The 20,172-nt window shown below is 40.4% G+C and overlaps 1 protein-coding gene across 1 annotated transcript in view; it reads right to left on the bottom strand.

Annotated features, from left to right (window-relative positions):
* The window catches only part of LOC311132386 (uncharacterized protein), a gene marked incomplete at both ends in the record, with an annotated part of 161,782 nt that extends 158,877 nt beyond the window's left edge, over nt 1–2,905 (bottom strand). Inside the window, 2 exons of the mRNA XM_084165651.1 lie at nt 4–120; nt 2,834–2,905. Coding sequence (XP_084021777.1) covers nt 4–120; nt 2,834–2,905 — 189 coding nt within the window. The remainder of the gene's footprint in view (nt 1–3; nt 121–2,833) is intronic.
* Between the last annotated feature and the right edge of the window lie 17,267 nt (nt 2,906–20,172).

Raw genomic sequence — 20,172 nt, 5'->3', positions numbered from 1 at the left:
CACCGGCAGACCTGGCACTCCCCGGGGCCCATCCTTGCCTGTGTCCCCTGGTGGCCCTCTGGGGCCAGGGGGACCTGGGGGCCCAGGAGGCCCTGGTGGACCTGCTGAACCCTGATCTCCCTGTAGAGCAACATAAGAAGTCAGATCATTACATTAAAATGGCTTCAGCCTTTTAGATAAATAATGAAGGTATCAGTAGAGCAACCATTAGAAATAATAGTGAAATTAGTCATTGGTTTGGTGTGGAAACCTCCATAGGGAACATGGAGGGAAGTTTGCAACTCTTACTTTAGTGTTTCAGATGTTAAGTCAATAACACTGGAGTAGGATTTTAGACATGACGTTATTTACTAACAATATCTAACTGGTCTATATCTGATATATTGTGTAAAATAATTTCTACTTGGAGTATTCCCAATTGGATCTTTCCAGTTTAATTATGCTTAAAGGTCCAATGCAGCCATTTTTATCTAACTATCAAATCATTTCTGGGCAACAATGAAGTACCTTACTGTGATTGTTATACATTAAAATGATCAAAAATAAACAAAAGTAGCTTCTTCGCAAAGAGCAATTTCTCAAGCAACAATTTTGCTAGGACTGTCTAGGAGTGGTCTGAGTGAGGAGGGGAAAACTGAATACTAGCTTTTATTGGCAGAGAGGTTTGGGTCTCTTTCTTGATGTTCTATTAACTAATTTATCACCTGATGATGTCACTAGGCAGGCCCAAACTCCATAACACCAAAACAGGCTGAAACTTCATGCAGTCTTTTCAAACAGCTCTTACACTAAAAGGGCATTATCATCATGTTCACAATTTTACAGTATTATTCCAACCTCATAATGTGAAAAAAATACAGTACCTGTCAAAAGTTTGGACACACCTACTCATTTTTACAATTTTTTACATTGTAGAATAATAGTGAAGACATCAAAACTATGAAATAACACATATGGAATTATGTAGTAACCAAAAAAGTGTTAAACAAATCAAAATATACTTTATATTTGAGATTCTTCAAAGTAGCCACTATTTGCCTTGATGACAGCTTTGCACACTCTTGGCATTCTCTCATCCAGCTTCATGAGGTAGTCACCTGGAATGCATTTCAATTAACGGGTGTGCCTTGTTAAAAGTTAATTTGTGGAATTTCTTTCCTTCTTAATGTGTTTGAGCCAATCAGTTGTGTTGTGACAAGTTAGGGTTAATATACAGAAGATAGCCCTATTTGGCAAAAGACCAAGTCCATATTATGGCAAGAACAGCTCAAATAAGCAAAGAGAAACAGTCCATCATTACTTTAAGACATTAAGGTCAGTCAATCCAGAACATTTCAATAACCTTTAAAGTTTCTTCAAGTGCAGTCGCAAAAACCATCAAGCGCTATGATGAAACTGGCTCTCATGAGGACCGCCACAGCAAAGGAAGACCCAGAGTTACCTCTGCTGCAGAGGATACGTTTATTAGAGGTACCAGCCTCAGAAATCGGCAATTAACTGCACCTCAGATTGCAGCCCAAATAAATACTTCACAAAGTTCAAGGAACAGACACATCTCAACATCAACTGTTCAGAGGAGACTGCGTGAATCAGGCCTTCATGGTCGAATTGCTGCAAAGAAACCACTACTAAAGGACGCCAATAAGAAGAAGAGACTTGCTTGGGCCAAGAAACACGAGCAATGGACATTAGACCGGTGGAAATCTGTCCTTTGGTCTGATGAATCCAAATTTGAGATTGATGGTTCCAACCGCCGTGTCTTTGTGAGATGCAGAGTAGGTGAACGGATGATCTCCGCATGTGTGGTTCCCACCGTGAAGCACGGAGGAGGAGGTGTGATGGTGTGGGGGGGCTTTGCTAGTGACACTGTCAGTGATTTATTTAGAATTCAAGGCACACTTAACCAGCATGGCTACCACAGCATTCTGCAGCGATACGCCATCCCATCTGGTTTGCGCTTAGTGGGACTGTTTTTCAACAGGACAATGACCCAAAACACACCTCAAGGCTGTGTAAGGGCTATTTGACCAAGAAGGAGAGTGATGGAGTGCTGCATAAGATGACCTGGCATCCACAATCACCCGACCTCAAACCAATTGAGATGGTTTGGGATGCGTTGGACCGCAGAGTGAAGGAAAAGCAGTCAACAAGTGCTCCGCATATGTGGAAACTCCTTCAAGACTGTTGGAAAAGCATTCCAGGTGACTACATGAAGCTGGTTGAGAGAATGCCAAGAGTGTGCAAAGCTGTCATCAAGGCAAAGGGTGGCTACTTTGAAGAACCTCAAATATAAAATATATTTTTATTTGTTTAACACTTTTTTGGTTACTACATGATTTCATAGTTTTGATGTCTTCACTATTATTCTACAATGTAGAACATAGTAAAAATAAAGAAAAACCCTGGAATGAGTAGGTGTGTCCAAACTTTTGACTGGTACTGTATATAAAACACAGGAAAATCACATTTTTGACTGCACTGCGCCTTTAATGACCAGTAATGGCTTAATAATTTAGACAAATCTGTCTACACTAAGCTTTGACAAACACCAATAGAAAGTGTCAGGTTTTGATTAAGATGAATATAAAACATTCTGCAAATGTATTCTTTAGTTACAATTGACAATGTATGAAGATCATTCATTCCACCTCTAAACTAAATGTACAGTATGCTTCTAGACATTCCTCTAAAATGACAGAATGGGAAGCAGAGTTCTTCTGATAGGTCTGTCTAAAGGCTGTCTGGCATGCAAGCTGAGGAATGAAAAGGGAGAAGTTGTCAGGTGAGAGGCCCCTTCGAAGGAAAGAGAAAGACGAACAAGGACAGCCACTACCTTAATAAGCCGCCGCTTTATGAGCTGCTGGTCAGCGGAAAGAAAGCCATGATTGATCTTAGGGAAGACCATCTGAGCGAGCAGGTGTGTGAGGTCAAGAGGTCGAAGGTCAGAGGTGAGAGAGGTTGGAGGAGGATGAGGTCCCAGAAGAAGAGGAGGAAGGAGGCAAAGGGGAAAAAATTGATTTAATTAGAAGTTGCGTCACGATACCCAACTAAGCACCTCCACGGATTGGGAGAAATCCACACTTTTCCACCACAGTGGCTTTGGAAATGTGGACTTCATTTTGGAGCCAGAGCCCATAATTACCACCTCAGGGGTGCTGGGATGCCACACTAGGCTCGCAGACGCATAAAAAATGGGGACTCCTCCTCTGTGGAGGTGCTGTCATCATCAAAGTAGTGCTTAGTGCCAAGTCAGACCCCTGGAGTTGCACATATAGAGAGCTGCATGGTTGACCTTCTGAAGTGTTTTTTAAGGTGGGCATGTATATCTGGCGGTGTCCATTGGTATAATCTAGAATGATCTATTACTGGAAAGAGAAATCATGTATGTTGGAGTTGAATTTGTGTGATTGAAATATGGAAATCATACTCCAAAATGTTATCACAAGCGCATACAGGTGACTGCCAAAATAAAGGAAACACCAACATAAAGTGTATTTATAGGGCTTTGTGGCACCACGGGCCATCAGAACAGCTTCAATGCGCCCTGGCATAGATTCTACAAGTGTGTGGAGGAATGCATCACCATTCTTCCTTGAGAAATTCAATAATTTGGTGTTTTGTTGATGGTGGTTGAAAACTCAGCTCTAGAATTTCCAATAAGTGTTCAATTGGGTTGAGATCTGGTGACTGAGACACGCACACCCTTTAAACCCCCTATGCTCCTCTGAGACCTCTTCTTCTAGCCATGGTAGTCAACTGGGCATTTTTTATACATTACCCTAAGCATGATGGGATGTTAATTGCTTAATTAACTCAGGAACCACACCTGTGTGGAAGCACCTGCTTTCAATATACTTTGTATTCCTCATTTACTCAAGTGTTTCCTTTATTTTGTCTGTTACCTGTATATTTAGCACTTAATAGCCCATTGAAAATTATACCTCGGATTGAGAGATTTGCGGTGAACCATGGGTATGGGATTTAAAAACATTTAGCCACTTTTGTTTATCATTTCATGTTGCTGAGTTCCTTCCATTCATTCAGCATCATTGGACATTAGCCTGACCATGTCTTGGTTAGAAAAATGACAATTCTAGTCGTAATCAACTCCACATTGGGTTATAAAAAGCTACATTTTGCTTTCAATGGGGCACTGGCATCTTGCATAGAAAGGAAACCCCGCAGGTAAAAGACTGTTGGTGGCACTGAGGGGACAATGATAATTAATTGTCCCTGATTAATTAGATACTACTGTGCCTGGCCCTGGTCTGTCATCGGGGCCAGCAGTAAGGGCCCGACAGTGATGCATTCATCTTCAGTGTGTGCCGTCCAGGGGTCAGACTGAGCAGCTAGGCCACACCAACAAACCTTGACAGTCAGGATTTGATTGCTCTGCAAAGCAGCCAGTGTAGGGAGACCAGGCAATCCCTTAAAGGACAGACATCACAAGATGGCACAACACAAACAAAACATAGAGAACTCCAGACACAACACAATCAAAGTTATGAAAACATCCATAACAGCAGAGTAGTCAAGCTATCTGTTCCACATTTCACTGACTTCAACAAGCCATATTGTTTTGTCTCCTCAATATTTTTTTCATTTACGTTATAACAGACTTAAAATGTTCATTCATCTCTGTAAAACAGAGAAAACCAGTTTGAGTATTTTAAATACATTTCAATGAATTGTACTACATGCTAACAACATCAAATGTTGCTTTGATGATTGTCTTTATTGTTTGCCAAACACCTGTCAATGCAATTGCAACCCAAGAGGATTTGTCAATGGACTTATTCCCTGATTATAATTGTTTTGTTAGATTACAGGTCTTTTTTCAAACCATATCATACCTTTTTTTATTTTACCATACCTTTTTTTATTTACCATATCATATAATTCAAATGTAACCAAGTAAGCTAGTGGCCAATACTCAAAAAGGCCTTTAGTTTTTGACATACCCCTGCCCGAGGTATAACAAAGCACAACCATGTTTTTCCATATCTCTAAGGTCTCCCATATATGAAATGGATGGTTGTATAATTTTTTTTACTGCAAAAGTGGTTAAATTGATAGATATTGTGACACACACCCTTAACTCAAACAAGTTTTCATTTTGTCATTATCGGGTATTGTGTGTAGATGGGTGAGAAACATCTATTTAAACCATTTTGAATTTAGGCTGTAACACAATTTTTTTTTGAATAAGTCAAGGGATATGAATACTTTCTGAAGGCACTGTACATGTAAACAGAAGTACTAGTGACCAGTATCAGGATATATAATAATGGTAATGGCAATCAATAATCAATGGACAGCAGCATAATGGAATAATACATATAATCAATAATCATATTAGCAGCAGCGTAGGTTGTGTCTGAGTGGGTAGAGACCTGTGGATGGGCATAGAGTCAGTGTGGATAGTCTGTGGGAGAGGGAGAGCAGTAGTAGTTAGCCATTTCACAGTCATATGGCCAGGGGATAGAAGCTGTTTAGGAGTCTGTTTGTCTGAGCCTTGATGCACCATTACCGCCTGCCAGACAGGAGCATGGAGAACAGTCCATGTCTAAAATCTGGAGTCTTTGGCAAATTTTCTGGCCTTTCTCAGACACCGCCTGGCATGTACGTCCTGGATGACTGGGAGCTTGTCCTCAGTAATCCACTGGGCTCTGTAGGGCCTTCCGGTTGCGGGCGGTGCAATTGCCATACCAGACGGTGATACAACCAGTCAGGATACTCTCAATGGGCAAAGGTTCTTCTGTGGATTTTATATATACAGCCCCTAGTATTGCAATTATGTTAGCCCCCCCCCCCCCCCCTAGATTTGACTCCAAATCCAATAAGGCATCCAAAATCCAATATGGCTGCCACAATGGTGGTTTATTCACCCGTATATGTTAACATTTTAAATTAGATATTGTTTTTAGATTTGTATACTGCAATTATGACCGGTCCTCAAGACAATTTTTGTGTACTTCAACTATGTTAGGAATCCAATATGCCCACCATATACACACTCAAACACCTTTGTCTGGATATGTAAAAAGGCAACACCAAGCATTCCAAGTCACAAGCCTCTTTGAGGATCAAAGAGAATCCAACCCTGGACTCTGACACCCTCTCCCTAGCTCTCCAACTTGCCCCCACTGTACTATAACTTGCACCTCCAAGATTGGGCTCTTAAGTCACCTCCTTATCATTTAGAAGTGAGCTTTGATTCATTGCTAGTCCAATACGTCTGCCTGAATCCAAAATGACCTTCCACTGGCTGACAGTATTTGGGATGCACAGTGCGATCTTCCTGTTTGGGTTGAGCTGACACATTGCTTCTTCCAGACAATCATGTCCACCATCCTGGCTGTCTGCCCTGGAGTTTCCTTATATGTTGACTTGATGACATTATGGTGTATGGGGAGGATGAAACCACACATGACAAGCGCATAAAGCAGGTGTTCACTACAATCAACCAACAAAACCTGACACTCATTGACAAGAAATGCCATAGAGATAGGAATTCATAGGAATTGTACCTGTTCAATGTCAATGCCATCCTGAATCTCCCAGAACTGTCCTCGATAGGCCCACTCCACCATCAGTCCTCCCCTCAGGCAGTTATTAGAGACAGAGACACCATGGAACTGGACTGCTACATGTCAGGAGGCTATTCAACAGCCAAGATGTAATCTGGAAATTGCTGGTGTGCATTGCCATCATACCTATTTTGCTGCCAACCATGGCTGGCCAGCCCATGTGACACCTAAACTGGACTCGAATGTGAAGAATGAGAGTGGGGTGACTCATGCATTGGTCTGGGAAACTGTGCAGTAATCTCAACATCCCTATAAGGACATATGCAAACAAGAGGAACCTTGGGATGGTAAAACCTCCTGTATGTGATCGTTTACAGTGACTGGGGATTGACTGTGAGATAGTGGTCTTTGTGCACCATGCTTAATCAGCTCCACCTCCTCTGCAACCCTTTAACTGTCCATCATTGCCCAGGGATCATCTTCAAATGTATATGAGTCTAGAGCTGTGCTATGTCCCTCACAACCAATGCTTCTTAGTCATAGTCTATGACCTAGCTACACTAACTAACCTCTCTAAGTAACCTGAGGTCACCCTCACAGGTTCTGTCACTCTCCACTGTAACTTGGTTACGCTACTGTGTGCTTGTGTCGTTTAAGCCTTGTTATTATATTTTGTGGAATTGCCCATTGTTGATATGCTGTAAGTGTGTGAATGATATTAAAACATGAACACACACTGAAAAACTAGATGCTTGGGCAATTCAAACACAACAGAGGCATGGCAGTGCCACACCCTAGATATACCAAGAGCCTTATGAAACCCTTTAAAATACAGAATAACACAAAATGAACCAGGGCTACTTACAATATATGCAGGCGAAGGTGTTAGAGTGAAATCATGTTGGCCATATTGGATTCAGAATCAAATTGATTTACACTAACAGTCTTTATAGGCATGAGTGTTGTACACAATTCTGAAAAAAATGCCTAATTAAATGTATTTATTTTACCCTTATTTTACCAGGTAAGTTGACTGACAACACATTATCATTTACATCAACGACCTGGGGAATAGTTACAGGGGAGAGGTGGGGGGATGAATGAGCTAATTGGAAGCTGGGGATGATTAGGTAGCCATGAGGGCCAGATGGGGAATTTAGCCAGGCCACCGGGGTTAACACCCCTACTCTTACGATAAGTGGCATGGGATCTTTAGTGACCACAGAGACTCAGGTCATCCATTTAACATCCCATCCAAAAGATGGCACCCTACACAGAGCAATGTTCCCAATCACTGCCCTGGGGCATTGGGATATTTTTTTGACCAGAGGAAAGAGTGCCTCCTACTGGCCCTCCAACACCACTTCCAGCAGCATCTGGTCTCCTGAACAGGGACCAACCAGGACCAACCCTGCTTAGCTTCAGAGGTAAGCCAGCAGTTGGATGCAGGGTGGTATGCTGCATAATTGATATTTACATGTGATTTAACCTCAAGTGTTATGTCAGCCATATTGGATTTTTGATGCCATATTGGATTTTAGGCTAAATATAAAGATAATATGTGATAATCGTTTAAGGAACCTTGGACCCCCAAAAATGTTATTTCGATGTTGGAGCCCACTTGTTTTCCTTTGAGCCGATTACAATAGCCACAACATTAAAAAAACATGTAACTATACTCAGGCAGGACAACATTAAGATATCCTAATGCTGTTTGTTTATGTATGTATGTAACTACTTGTATTCCAAATTTGAGCAATATCAGAGGTTGCAATATTACATGAGCTTATGTGGCCCACCCTCTCTCCAGCCAAGCATTATTCTGCACTGTTTGAGTTAAGGGGGTGTGTCACAATATCTATCAATTTAACCACTTTTGCAGTAAAATATTTTTACACAACCATCCATTTCATATATGGGAGACCTTAGACATATGGAAAAACATGGTTGTGCTTTGTTATACAGTACCTCGGGTAGGGGTAGTTCAACATTATGGGGGACTCGCCACAAGCCTATATACAATCTCTTGATTCCAAATGTACGCAAAGGGTTCAATGTGGCTTGTCTCTCTTTCTCCAGTTGGATCAGTAACATACATAGACATAGGTTAAGATTTCCAGCAAAGCAAAAAATAACATTGTTCAGAGGGGGAAAAATATTTTCTGTGGAAATTCATAACAGCTGTGATACACTCTTGAAAAGTGAACAATGAATATATGACCTGCTTCACTTGTGAAGAGAATACACTCGTTTATACAGCTGAGCACTGGCTTCAGTGTCCAGGGACAGCATAGATATGTTCCCAAAGAGGGATTTTGAGTTTTGTTTGATTAAGCAAAGTCCAGTGATTTCATATGATTGAGAACCATGGTATAGTGATCATACTTCGGTTACTTGGACATTATAAATACCATTTAAGACATTTTGCAGACAGTGGGATTCTTGTTTCCATGTAGTGTACCCTTGCCTGCCAAATGCAAAAAGAACACATTGGCTTTAAAGCAGTAAGGAGTGATAATCATGTTTTATATTTTGTTAGGATTTTGGTTTAAAGATTTATTGAAACCTGGAATTGCAGGGGTGGTTGGTAGGATGATGTTCTGTTGATTGAAGTATTCTAATTATCCTACTGGTTAATACAACATGCTTGTTGACAAAAGTCAGATGTAGATCCTATTGAGTATATCACTGACTGTGTTTTCAACCAACCATTGTGTGAGCATAAAATACAATCGGCATCTTTAAATGTTGGCCATACCACTGCCTTTCCAGAGAGTGAAATATAATTCAAAATGCATGGCTCATTGAGGAGATGAAAGCTAAGACAGCCTCACTGACTGTGTCCCAAATGACACCCTATTACCTACATAATGTACTACTTTTCACCTAAGCCCTATGGATGCTGGTCAATAGTAGTGCACTATATAGGGAATAAGGTGCCATTTGGAATGCGGCCAATGTCTTCTATTTCGGTGTATGAGTGTGCAACATGGATTGACATGCTAATATTTCCCATCAAGTTCTTTGCAACCACAAACATCTTGAAGACAGAAATGGAACCGGGCACACGAGTGCCAGATTAGTAAGGGGATGACTACCAAAGAGTCTGGGCAACATCTCTTGTGGTGCTCAGTGCCTGGATGTAAACTGGCAATGTGCTAGCTCTCTGGGCTAGAGTATGTTAGATTTGTGATCGGTTCGATACATTTGCTAGGAGACAGTGGGACTTAGGCATTGATCCACCACCTTTCACAAGATGCCAGCGGTCTGTGTAAGCTCTCGTTATACACTGTGGCTTGGCCAGAGTCTACCACTCCTGCTAGGTGTGGGTTAGTGCACTAGCCACAATGTGAGCATTCATAGATATGGGTGAGAATGGTAATGCATATGGGTGAGAATGGTAATGCATGATGGTTGACTGAGAATCACAACCATTTGCAAATCATTTTTAGTTTTTCTCTCTGAATAGGATGTGGAATATTTGGTAGAGTAACATTACCATGTACTTGCCTGCAGCAGGATGATTGCAGTTGTAGTAAACAAAATGCCCAATATGGGGAGAATCAAAAACAAACATATGACATCCATCCCCCACCATCACCATCAACCCAACAGACACACTAACTAACCTCTCTCTCTCTCTCTCTCTCTCTCTCTCTCTCTCTCTCTCTCTCTCTCTCTCTCTCTCTCTCTCTCTCTCTCTCTCTCTCTCTCTCTCTCTCTCTCTCTCTCTCTCTCTCTCTCTCTCTCTCTCTCTCTCTCTCTCTCTCTCTCTCTCTCTCTCTCTCTCTCTCTCTCTCATCAAATTGTAGAAACATCTCAAGGATGATCAATGGAAACAGGATGCACCTGAGCTCAATTTCGAGTCTCATAGCAAAGGGTCTGAATACTTATGTAAATAAGGTCCTTCTGTTTTTCTTTTTAATACATTTGCTAAGATTCTAAAAAAACTGTTTTCACTTTGTCATTATGGGGTATTGTGTGTAGATTGATGAGGATTTTTATTTATTTAATTCATTTTAGAATAAGGCTGTAATGTAACAAAATGTGGAAAAAGTCAAGGGGTCTGAATTCTTTCCGAATGCACTGAATATCCATAATTTGTGTCAAAATTGGACAAGCTCACTTAGCTCAGTAAATTTGGTTGGGTTTCCTCTAACTTTTTATCTGAGCTTTGCGCCTTTCATATTTCATTTATCTGACCCATAACATGATGCTGCCACCACAATACTTGAAAATACAAAGGGATCAACAACATTGCATTCATTCCACATTACTGACCTGTATGAACATGTGAAAAGCTTGTTTAAAAAAAAAATCCACTCTAAATCATTCATTCTGTTTCAAAAAAGGCAGTTTCGTAATACTGCAAGACAACACGGCAACGAAATTGACTATGGCCTAAATTTAAAACTACAGGCTTGGGTCCAATTCAATACAACACAAAGTGAAAACCTCTGTATTTTCAAGTATTGTGGTGGCAACATCATGTTATGGGTATGCTTGCCACTGGCAGGGACTGGGGAGTTGGTCAGGATAAAGTAGCAAAGCCCAGGTGAAAAGTTAGAGGAAAAACCTGCCTGAAAAGCTAACCCTAGGATATAGTTTATTTTCTCAGTGGGACAATTACACCATTTTTTATATCAAAGACACACCAGAATGGCTTTCCAATAGGTGTTGAGTGTTCATGAGTGGTCCAGCCTCAGTCCTGATTTAAATTTGCTTGAAAATCAGAGACAAGGTTTGAATATTGCTGTCCATCAATGACTCCCACCCAAATTTACTGAGCTTGAGCAATTTTGTGAATAACAATAATTTTGACAAAAAACTGTGAATAAATGTTGCCCTAAGAGTTGTGCAAAGTTGGTAGAATCATATTCAAAATTATTCACAGCTGTAATGGCTACCAAAGGTGCTTCCACCAGTATTAACTCTGGGGTGTGAAAACATACACAATCAAGACATATTAATTTGGAAAATGGTCTATAACTTTTCTTTCACTTTGTAAATGTGGATTAGGTTGTGTAGATAAGTAGGAGAATGTATTCCCATTTGAGATGTAATTTTAAGGCAGCAAAATGTGAAGACTGCAAGATTTTAACTAGTGACTGTAGCGCCACTGATATTGCCAACTACTTTAATGATTTTTTCATTGGCACGATTAGCAAACTTAGGCATGACATGCCAGCAACAAACGCTGACACTACACATCCAAGTATATCTGACCAAATTATGAAAGACAAGCAATTGTAATTTTGAATTCCGTAAAGCAGGTGTGGAAGAGGTGAAAACATTATTGTTGTCTATCAATAATGACAAGCCACCGGGGTCTGAGAACTTGGATGGAAATTACTGAGGATAATAGCAGACGATATTCCCACTCCTATTTGCCATATCTTCAATTTAAGCCTACTAGAAAGCGTGTGCCCTCAGGCCTGGAGGGAAGCAAAAGTTATTCCCATACCTAAGAATAGTAAAGCCCCCTTAACTGGCTCAAATAGCCGACCAAACAGCCTGTTACCAGCCCTTAGTAAACTTTTGGAAAACATTGTGTTTGACCAGATACAATGCTATTTTACAGTATACAAACAGACTTTCAACACGCTTATAGGGAAGGACATTTAACATGCACAACACTTACACAAATGACTGATGATTGGCTGAGATAAATTGATGATAAAAATATTGTGGGGGGATGTTTTGTTAGACTTCAGTGCGGCTTTTGACATTATCGATCATAGTCTGTTGCTGGAAGAACTTATGTGTTATGGCTTTACACTCCCCGTTATATTGTGGATAAAGAGTTACAGTACCTGTCTAACAGAACACAGAGGGTGTTCTTTAAGGAAGCCTCTCCAACAAAATCCAGGTAGAATCAGGAATTCCCCAGGGCAGCTGTCTAGGCCCCTTACTTTTTTCAATCTTTACTAACGACATGCCACTGGCTTTGAGTAAAGCCAGTGTGTCTATGTATGTGGATGACTCAACACTATACACGTCAGCTACCACAGCAACTGAAATGACAGCAACACTTAACAAAGAGCGGCAGTTAGTTTCAGAATAGGTGGCAAGGAATAAGTTAGTCCTAAATATTTTAAAAACTAAAAACATTGTATTTGGGACAAGTCATTCACTAAACCCTAAACCTCAACTAAATCTTGTGATGAATAATGTGGAAATTGAGCAAGTTGAGGCGACTAAACTGCTTGGAGTAACCCTGGATTGTAAACTGTCATGGTCAAAACATATTGATACAACAGTAGCTAGGATGGGGAGAAGTCTCTCCATAATAAAGCACTGCTCTGCATTCTTAACAGCACTATCAACAAGGCAGGTCCTACAGGCCCTAGTTTTGTCGCACCTGGACTACTGTTCAGTTGAGTGGTCTGGTGCCACATAGAGGGACTTAGGAAAATTGCAATTGGCTCAGAACAGGGCAGCACGGCTGGCCTTTGGATGTACACAGAGAGCTAACATTAATAATATGCATGTCAATCTCTCCTGGCTCAAAGTGGAGGAGAGATTGACTTCATCACTACTTGTATTTGTGAGAGGTATTGACATGTTGAATGCACCGAGCTGTCTGTTTGAACTACTGGTACACAGCTTGGACACCTATGCATACCCTACAAGACATGCCACCAGAGGTGTCTTCACAGTCCCCAAGTCCAGAACAGACTATGGGAGGCGAACAGTACTACATAGAGCCATGACTACATGGAACTCTATTCCACATCAAGTAACTCATGCCAGCAGTAAAATTAGATTTAAAAAACAGATAAAAATACACCTTATGGAACAGCGGGGACTGTGAAGCAACATAAACATAGACACATGCATACAAACACACAAGAACATACGCACTATACACACGTACACATGGATTTTGTGTTATAGATATGTGGTAGTAGAGTAGAGGCCTGAGGACACACACTTAATATGTTGAGAAATATGTTATGAATGTATTGTAATATTTTAAAATGTATAACTGCAAATGTTTTGCTGGACCCTGGGAAGAGTAGCTGCTGCCTTGGCAGCAGCTATTCGGGATCCATAATAAATACAAATACAAATACTGTACGTAAACTAGGCACTATACAATTTTGGTTCAGTAGTTATCAGTTTTGAGCCGTTTGAGTGATAATTGAATGTATTATTAAAGGTGACAGGCAAAGGTTTCTCTGTTTGTTAAAACCTTTCTTTATTCATATAAATACATATATATACATTTATATTTTGTTCACTAAGAGATTGATATGACATAGGCTTTACCACCTGTATATAGCCTCACTACTGTTACTTTACTGCATTTATTTTTTACTTATCTACTGTTTACTTAACACTTATCTTTCTTAAAACTGCATTGTTGGTTAAGGGCTTGTAAGTAAGCATTTCACTGTAAAGTCTACACGCGTTGTATTCGGCTTATGTGACAAATAAAATGTGCTTTGATTTGATTTAAATGCTCTTCTGGAATGCTTGGAAAGTATGTCATTTGTGGGCATTGTGAAAATTCCATAATCTGGAAAGATTTAAAAGTTATCTGATTTTAAAGCACAATTTAACACATCTCTGAGCTTACATGTGCAATATTGTACTGTTGAGAGCACAATCAGAACTGTATTTCATGTTTTTTTCATGATCCATCTATTCCAGTCAGGAAATAATCCAGTGCTGGGATTTAAAAGTAGTTTTCACCTTTCACTTGCACCACACAGTCAGTTGGATATGTTGCAGAATGAGACGACAAGACACTGTTCTTCATCTACATAACGATAATAAATCACTTGAATGACACTACTTTTTACAGTGATCTTTAAAGGGGAATAATGTTCCTTAACCCCTCTGACTCGTTGTTGGACTGTCAGTAAAAATGTGCACCTCTCCCACTCAGGAAGAGCGAGATAGAGCTAGAGCGTGAGCTACGTCACAACACTCACTGCAGTGCTATATAGAACTTTGTGAAATAAGGCAAATCTACAAAGAATATAAACGTTCTGTCACAGCAAAAATAGTACATTTGGGAAGTCCAATCGATTGTGAGACATGGCATATACATTACATTTTTGGTGATAAATGTGGGTTGCGGGTTCACAATTGTACCTTTTCTGAGATCTCTACCAAGCAAGGAGGAAAGGAGCCGTAATCCCACCTCCCACTTTTACCTTGCAACCCTATTGGACATAATTTCACCTGCCAATCAACATTTTCCATCTTCCCTCTATGACTGTAGGATACATCCCTTGTTGCATGGTATGATCTTTACGGCATAATATATCTACTAAAATGAGAGGGAAAGACTTGTGAGTGTGCAACATAACGTCCACTTCATAGGACAGTGTTTCCCAACTCCGGTCCTCGAGTACCCCCAACAGTACATATGTTTGTTGTAGCCCCGGACAAGCACACCTGATTCTACTTGTCAACTAATCATCAAGCCCTTGACAAGTTGAATTAGGTGAGTTTGTCTGGGGCTACAACAAATATGTGTACTATTGGGGGTATTGGAGGACTGGAGTTGGCAAACACTGTCATAGGATGACAAATGGGCTAAAATGCTAATGTTATGTTATGTTATGTTATGTTACAAATGTTTCATTAGATTGTAACTTTCCTACAGTAGCCAGCTGACAGCCAACATATCCTTGTAAATTAATTTCTGTTGCAGATATAATAGATAGCCTAGGTACTGATGTATGCATCTATCGAAGACTCAAACCTGGATGAAACCTTATAGCATATTGCGCAATATATTCCAAAATTCGAACAAAATACACCAGCAACATAATTTAGGAGATAAAGGTTGAGAGCACAATGTTTCTGATCAGATCGACAATTATATTCTAATGTATTTGTGTGGCTAGGATGCCATCTTTAGAGTACAGCATTTTCTGCTTGGTTTCCAGAGCATTGAAAGAGAGAAATGAAATAGGCTACTCCGAGGTCTGATGATGCTTCTGACAATATAGTAAAAGGCGTGTTGTGTTGGGTGATGTAGGCTATTTTGAAAACTGCCAGTGTGTTGTGTTTATGAGGAGCCCCCGTGTGTGTTGTTGCATGAGCTGGCTGCTGTTTCATCCTTGCTTGGCAGAGATCTCAGAAAAGGTCAAATTGTTAACCCGCGACCCAAATCTATCACATAAAATTTATATGCCATATCTCACAATCGATTGGACTTCCCGAATTTAGTATTTTCGCTGTGACAGAACGTTTATATTTTTCGTAGATTTGCTTTATTCCACAAAGTTCGATCTACTGCTGCAGTGAGTGGCGGGCTTTATAACATGGCTAAGTAGCTCTGGCTCTAGCTCTACCTCACTCTCCCTGAGTGAGAGAGGTGCACACTTTGACTAACAGTCCAACAACAAGTCAGAGGGGTTTAGGAACATAGACACATTTTTCGAAATTTGCCATTATTCCCCTTTAAGGCCTTTCCAGACAAGCAGCTGTGGACGGAGTGGCTCATACATTTTCAACGGACCTGGCGGGGGGTGGAATTCTATCCAGCCGGAGTGTTCGGCGGTGCTTGTGCACGTAAAACACCCAGCTAGCTAACCTTGTATTCACAGTACATTGGGCAGAAACGGTCCGTTTATCTATATGGCAACATTTGATGAGAAATATCTGATAGCTGAATTAATTGTATGTGGTAGTTAGCCAGTTTTGGTTAGCTAGTTAACTAGCTAGTTGGCTGCAGCAACAATGGCTGTCTATCTAGCTAACTAGCTTACTTCTTGGGAAACAATATTTCTGGTAAGTTGTTTAGCTAACTAACTAGCAAGCTAATGTTCATTATAAAATGTATTTTCAACTCGAAATGTTTAGTTAGTTAGCTAGCTAGTCTTAGCTATTTGAATGGCAGCCTCATCACACTGATTGGGAATCCACTGACTGACTGTAGCTAGCTAATCATCTAGATCATATACAGTTGAAGTCGGAAGTTTACATACACTTAGGTTGGAGTCATTAAAACTCATTTTTCAACCACTCCACAAATGTCTTGTTAACAAACTATAGTTTTGTCAAGTCAGTTAGGACATCTACTTTGTGCATGACACAAGTAATTTTTCCAACAATTGTTTACAGACAGATTATTTCACTTATAATTAACTGCATCACAATTCCAGTGGGTCAGAAGTTTACATACACTAAGTTGACTGTGCCTTTAAACAGCTTGGAAAATTCCAGAAAATGATGTAATTGATTTAGAAGCTTCTGATAGGCTAATTGACATAATTTGAGTCAATTGGATGTGTACCTGTGGATGTATTTCAAGGCCTACCTTCAAACTCAGTGCCTCTTTGCTTGACATCATGGGAAAATCAAAATAAATCAGCCAATACCTCAGAAAACAAATTGTAGACCTGCACAAGTCTGGTTCAACTTTGGGAGCAATTTCCAAACACCAGAAGGTACCACTTTCATCTGTACAAACAATAGTACGCAAGTATAAACACCATGGGACCACGCAGCCGTCATACCGCTCAGGAAGGAGACGCATTCTGTCTCCTAGAGATGAACATACTTTGGTGCGAAAAGTGCAAATCATTCCCAGAACAACAGCAAAGGACCTTGTGAAGATGCTGGAGGAAACAGGTACAACAATATCTATATCCACAGTAAAACAAGTCTTATATCGACATAACCTGAAAGGCCGCTCAGCAAGGAAGAAGCCACTGCTCCAAAACCGCCATAAAAAAGCCAGACTACGGTTTGCAACTGCACATCGGGATAAAGATCATACTTTTTGGAGAAATATCCTGTGGTCTGATGAAAGAAAAATATAACTGTTTGGCCATAATGACCATCATTATGTTTGGAGGAAAAAGGGGGACGCTTGCAAGCTGAAGAACACCATCCCAACTGTGAAGCACGGGGGTGGCAGCATCATGTTGTGGGGGTGCTTTGCTGCAGGAGAGACTGGTGCACTTCACAAAATAGATGGCATCATGAGGAAGGAAAATTATGTGGATATATTGAAGCAACATCTCAAGACATCAGTCATGAAGTTAAAGCTTGGTCGCAAATGGGTCTTCCAAATGGACAATGACCCCAAGCATATTTCCAAAGTTGTGGCAAAATGGCTTAAGGACAACAAAGTCAAGGTATTGGAGTGGCCTTCCCAAAGCCCTGACCTCAATCCTATAGAACATTGGTTGGCAGAACTGAAAAAGTGTGTGCGAGCAAGGAGGCCTACAAACATGACTCAGTTACACCAGCTCTGTCAGGAGGAATGGGCCAAAATTCACCCAACTTATTGTGGGAAGCGTGTGGAAGGCTACCCAAAATGTTTGACCCAAGTTAAACAATTTAAAGGCAATGCTACCAAATACTAATTGAGTGTATGTAAACTTCTGACCCACTAGGAATGTTATGAAATAAATAAAATATAAAATAACTCATTCTCTCTACTATTATTCTGACATTTCACATTCTTAAAATAAAGTGGTGATCCTAACTGACCTAAGACAGGTAACTTTTACTAGGATTAAATGTCAGGTATTGTGAAAAACTGAGTTTAAATGTATTTGGCTAAGGTGTATGTAAACTTCCGACTTCAACTGATGTACTAGTCTGTACCATTTTTCAAGTCTACTGCAAACCAATTTTAAAGATCTGTTTCCCTATGACACTGTAGAAGTAGCAACATGACCTTTCCGGTAGTTGGCAAGGTGTAGGCCTATTCAGGGCACTGAATTCCGGATTTTGTAATACCAATTTCTAAGATTTAATCCAAACCCGATTGCCGCAATCCAATCAGAAAAGTTTACCCAAATCAGGTGAAACGTAGCAGTCAGTCTTCCAGTAAATAAATGGGGAAAGGAAAGATAATTTCACGCAAGGCAAGCATTACCCCTCCTGATTTCATTTGGTTGAGGGAGATTTTTCTATCCAGATAGAGTTTCTGAAGTCTTTAATTTATGTTCAACCTTTTAATGGAATGATCTGCCATAATGTAACCTCGTCCTCAGACTATTGTGCACAGCGCATATAAGCCTGGTACGTCAACTATTCAAAGTTGGCCATAAAATTCTATGGGAGTGACTTTACTGTGTAAAGTATTTGTCATCATTTAATTTTAGCAAATCACATGACTATGAGGCGTGGCTCTGTGCTTGTGGTGTGCTAGTGTACAGGGTTAGGGTTAGGTGTTGTGGGAGTTGATTGGTTGGTAGATTAAGCCGATTAAGCCAATGCCTATGCGCCGGGAGTTTCTCCCAGTCTTTCTGTATTGGCTAATGAAGGCCAAGTTTCATGCATTGGTCCACCAGACTCTTCGCGTATTTGGGTGGAAGTGCCTGGGAATGAGATTAGTCATAATGTAAAACCATTTCTTTCCCAACCATCTCTCAGAGTAAATATATACTACTTTAAAACTCACTGTCACAATACGATAATTTCATTAATACACACATGTGTGTGTGCACATACACATGCCCACATACTGTAGTAGGCTTTGGTGAAAGACTATAGGGACATGGAGTCAGACAGGTCAAAACAAATGAAATGACCCACTAAGATGACATATTGACTTTGGACATTATATTAGGTAAATGTAGTGGAACCGAATTATGAAGATTGGCTTAATGAGTGAAGCAGTAATAGGATAAGTAGTATTTGCCCTTGACATTCTTACAGCAAAGTTATAGTTTAAAAAGCAGTGTTCTAAAGTCTTTCATATGGAAAATCAATTTGCATACATATTTGTAATGTCCCGCTGTTTTGATTGCTTATGTTTATAAGAACTGAGGTCGGAGCGTTCGTATACTTTATTTTAATTTTACTCAGAAGTTTGCTGGCATTACATGGTTCACATGGCATCACTCCCCCTGTCTGGCTACTGTAAAACATTGTAACTGGAATCCCACAGTACGAATACACGGACTGGCACTTGGGATACAACATTAAGGTTTTTAACTATTTCACAGTCTTTGAACTTGATTAATTACATCTCTTCATTGAAATATCTTGGAGGTCTTCTATTGGTTCTCATAGAGTATTGAGGGTTTGGATCTGGATCCGGGTTTTGATCTGGTTGTTCAGCGGCATGTGGACAAGTGTTCAGGTCGTCCTCTTCTTCCGACAGCTCGGGGTCAAAGTCAACAGGTATTGACGGTGGGAGCTTTTTGAAGAAGGATGTTTCTGGTTACCAGACGTCCAGAGCGTGTCACCGTTATAATCGATCAATTGATTCTCACGACTTTGTAAGGTTTAGGATCATAGGGAGTCATAGGGAGTTTTCCTTCGACATGCTGACGGCAGTGTACCATGTCTCCTGGTTTGAGTGTGGAGGGTCGTGCTCGGTTCTTGTAGTCAGCAGTCTCGTTCATGCGTTGCTTTGCACGTTAGTCAGTGTCATGTAGCTTGGTGTTTGGTGCGAAGTGAGGCATTGTGGTAAGTGTACTGCAGAGTTTTCTTCAAAACATCAGCTCTGCTGGGGTTTGTTGAGTAGTTCCTTGAGGGGTTGCGTGGTAGTTTCTCAGAAAACTGTAGAGATTTTGTTTCCAAGGTTTTCCTTCAGAGTTTGTGGCTTTGACAGTTTTCCTGAGTGTTCTCATGAAGCGTTCTGCTTCGGCATTAGCTCTCGGCCAGTAAGGTGTTATTTTCTATGTTTAAATCCAAGGTAGTGGCTGAAATCTCT

The sequence above is a fragment of the Coregonus lavaretus genome (assembly GCF_964263955.1).
Source record: "Coregonus lavaretus genome assembly, chromosome: 7".
NCBI lineage: Eukaryota > Metazoa > Chordata > Actinopteri > Salmoniformes > Salmonidae > Coregonus > Coregonus lavaretus.
The sequence above is the reverse complement of the archived record's forward strand: the minus strand, read 5'-3'. Positions and strand labels throughout refer to the sequence as shown.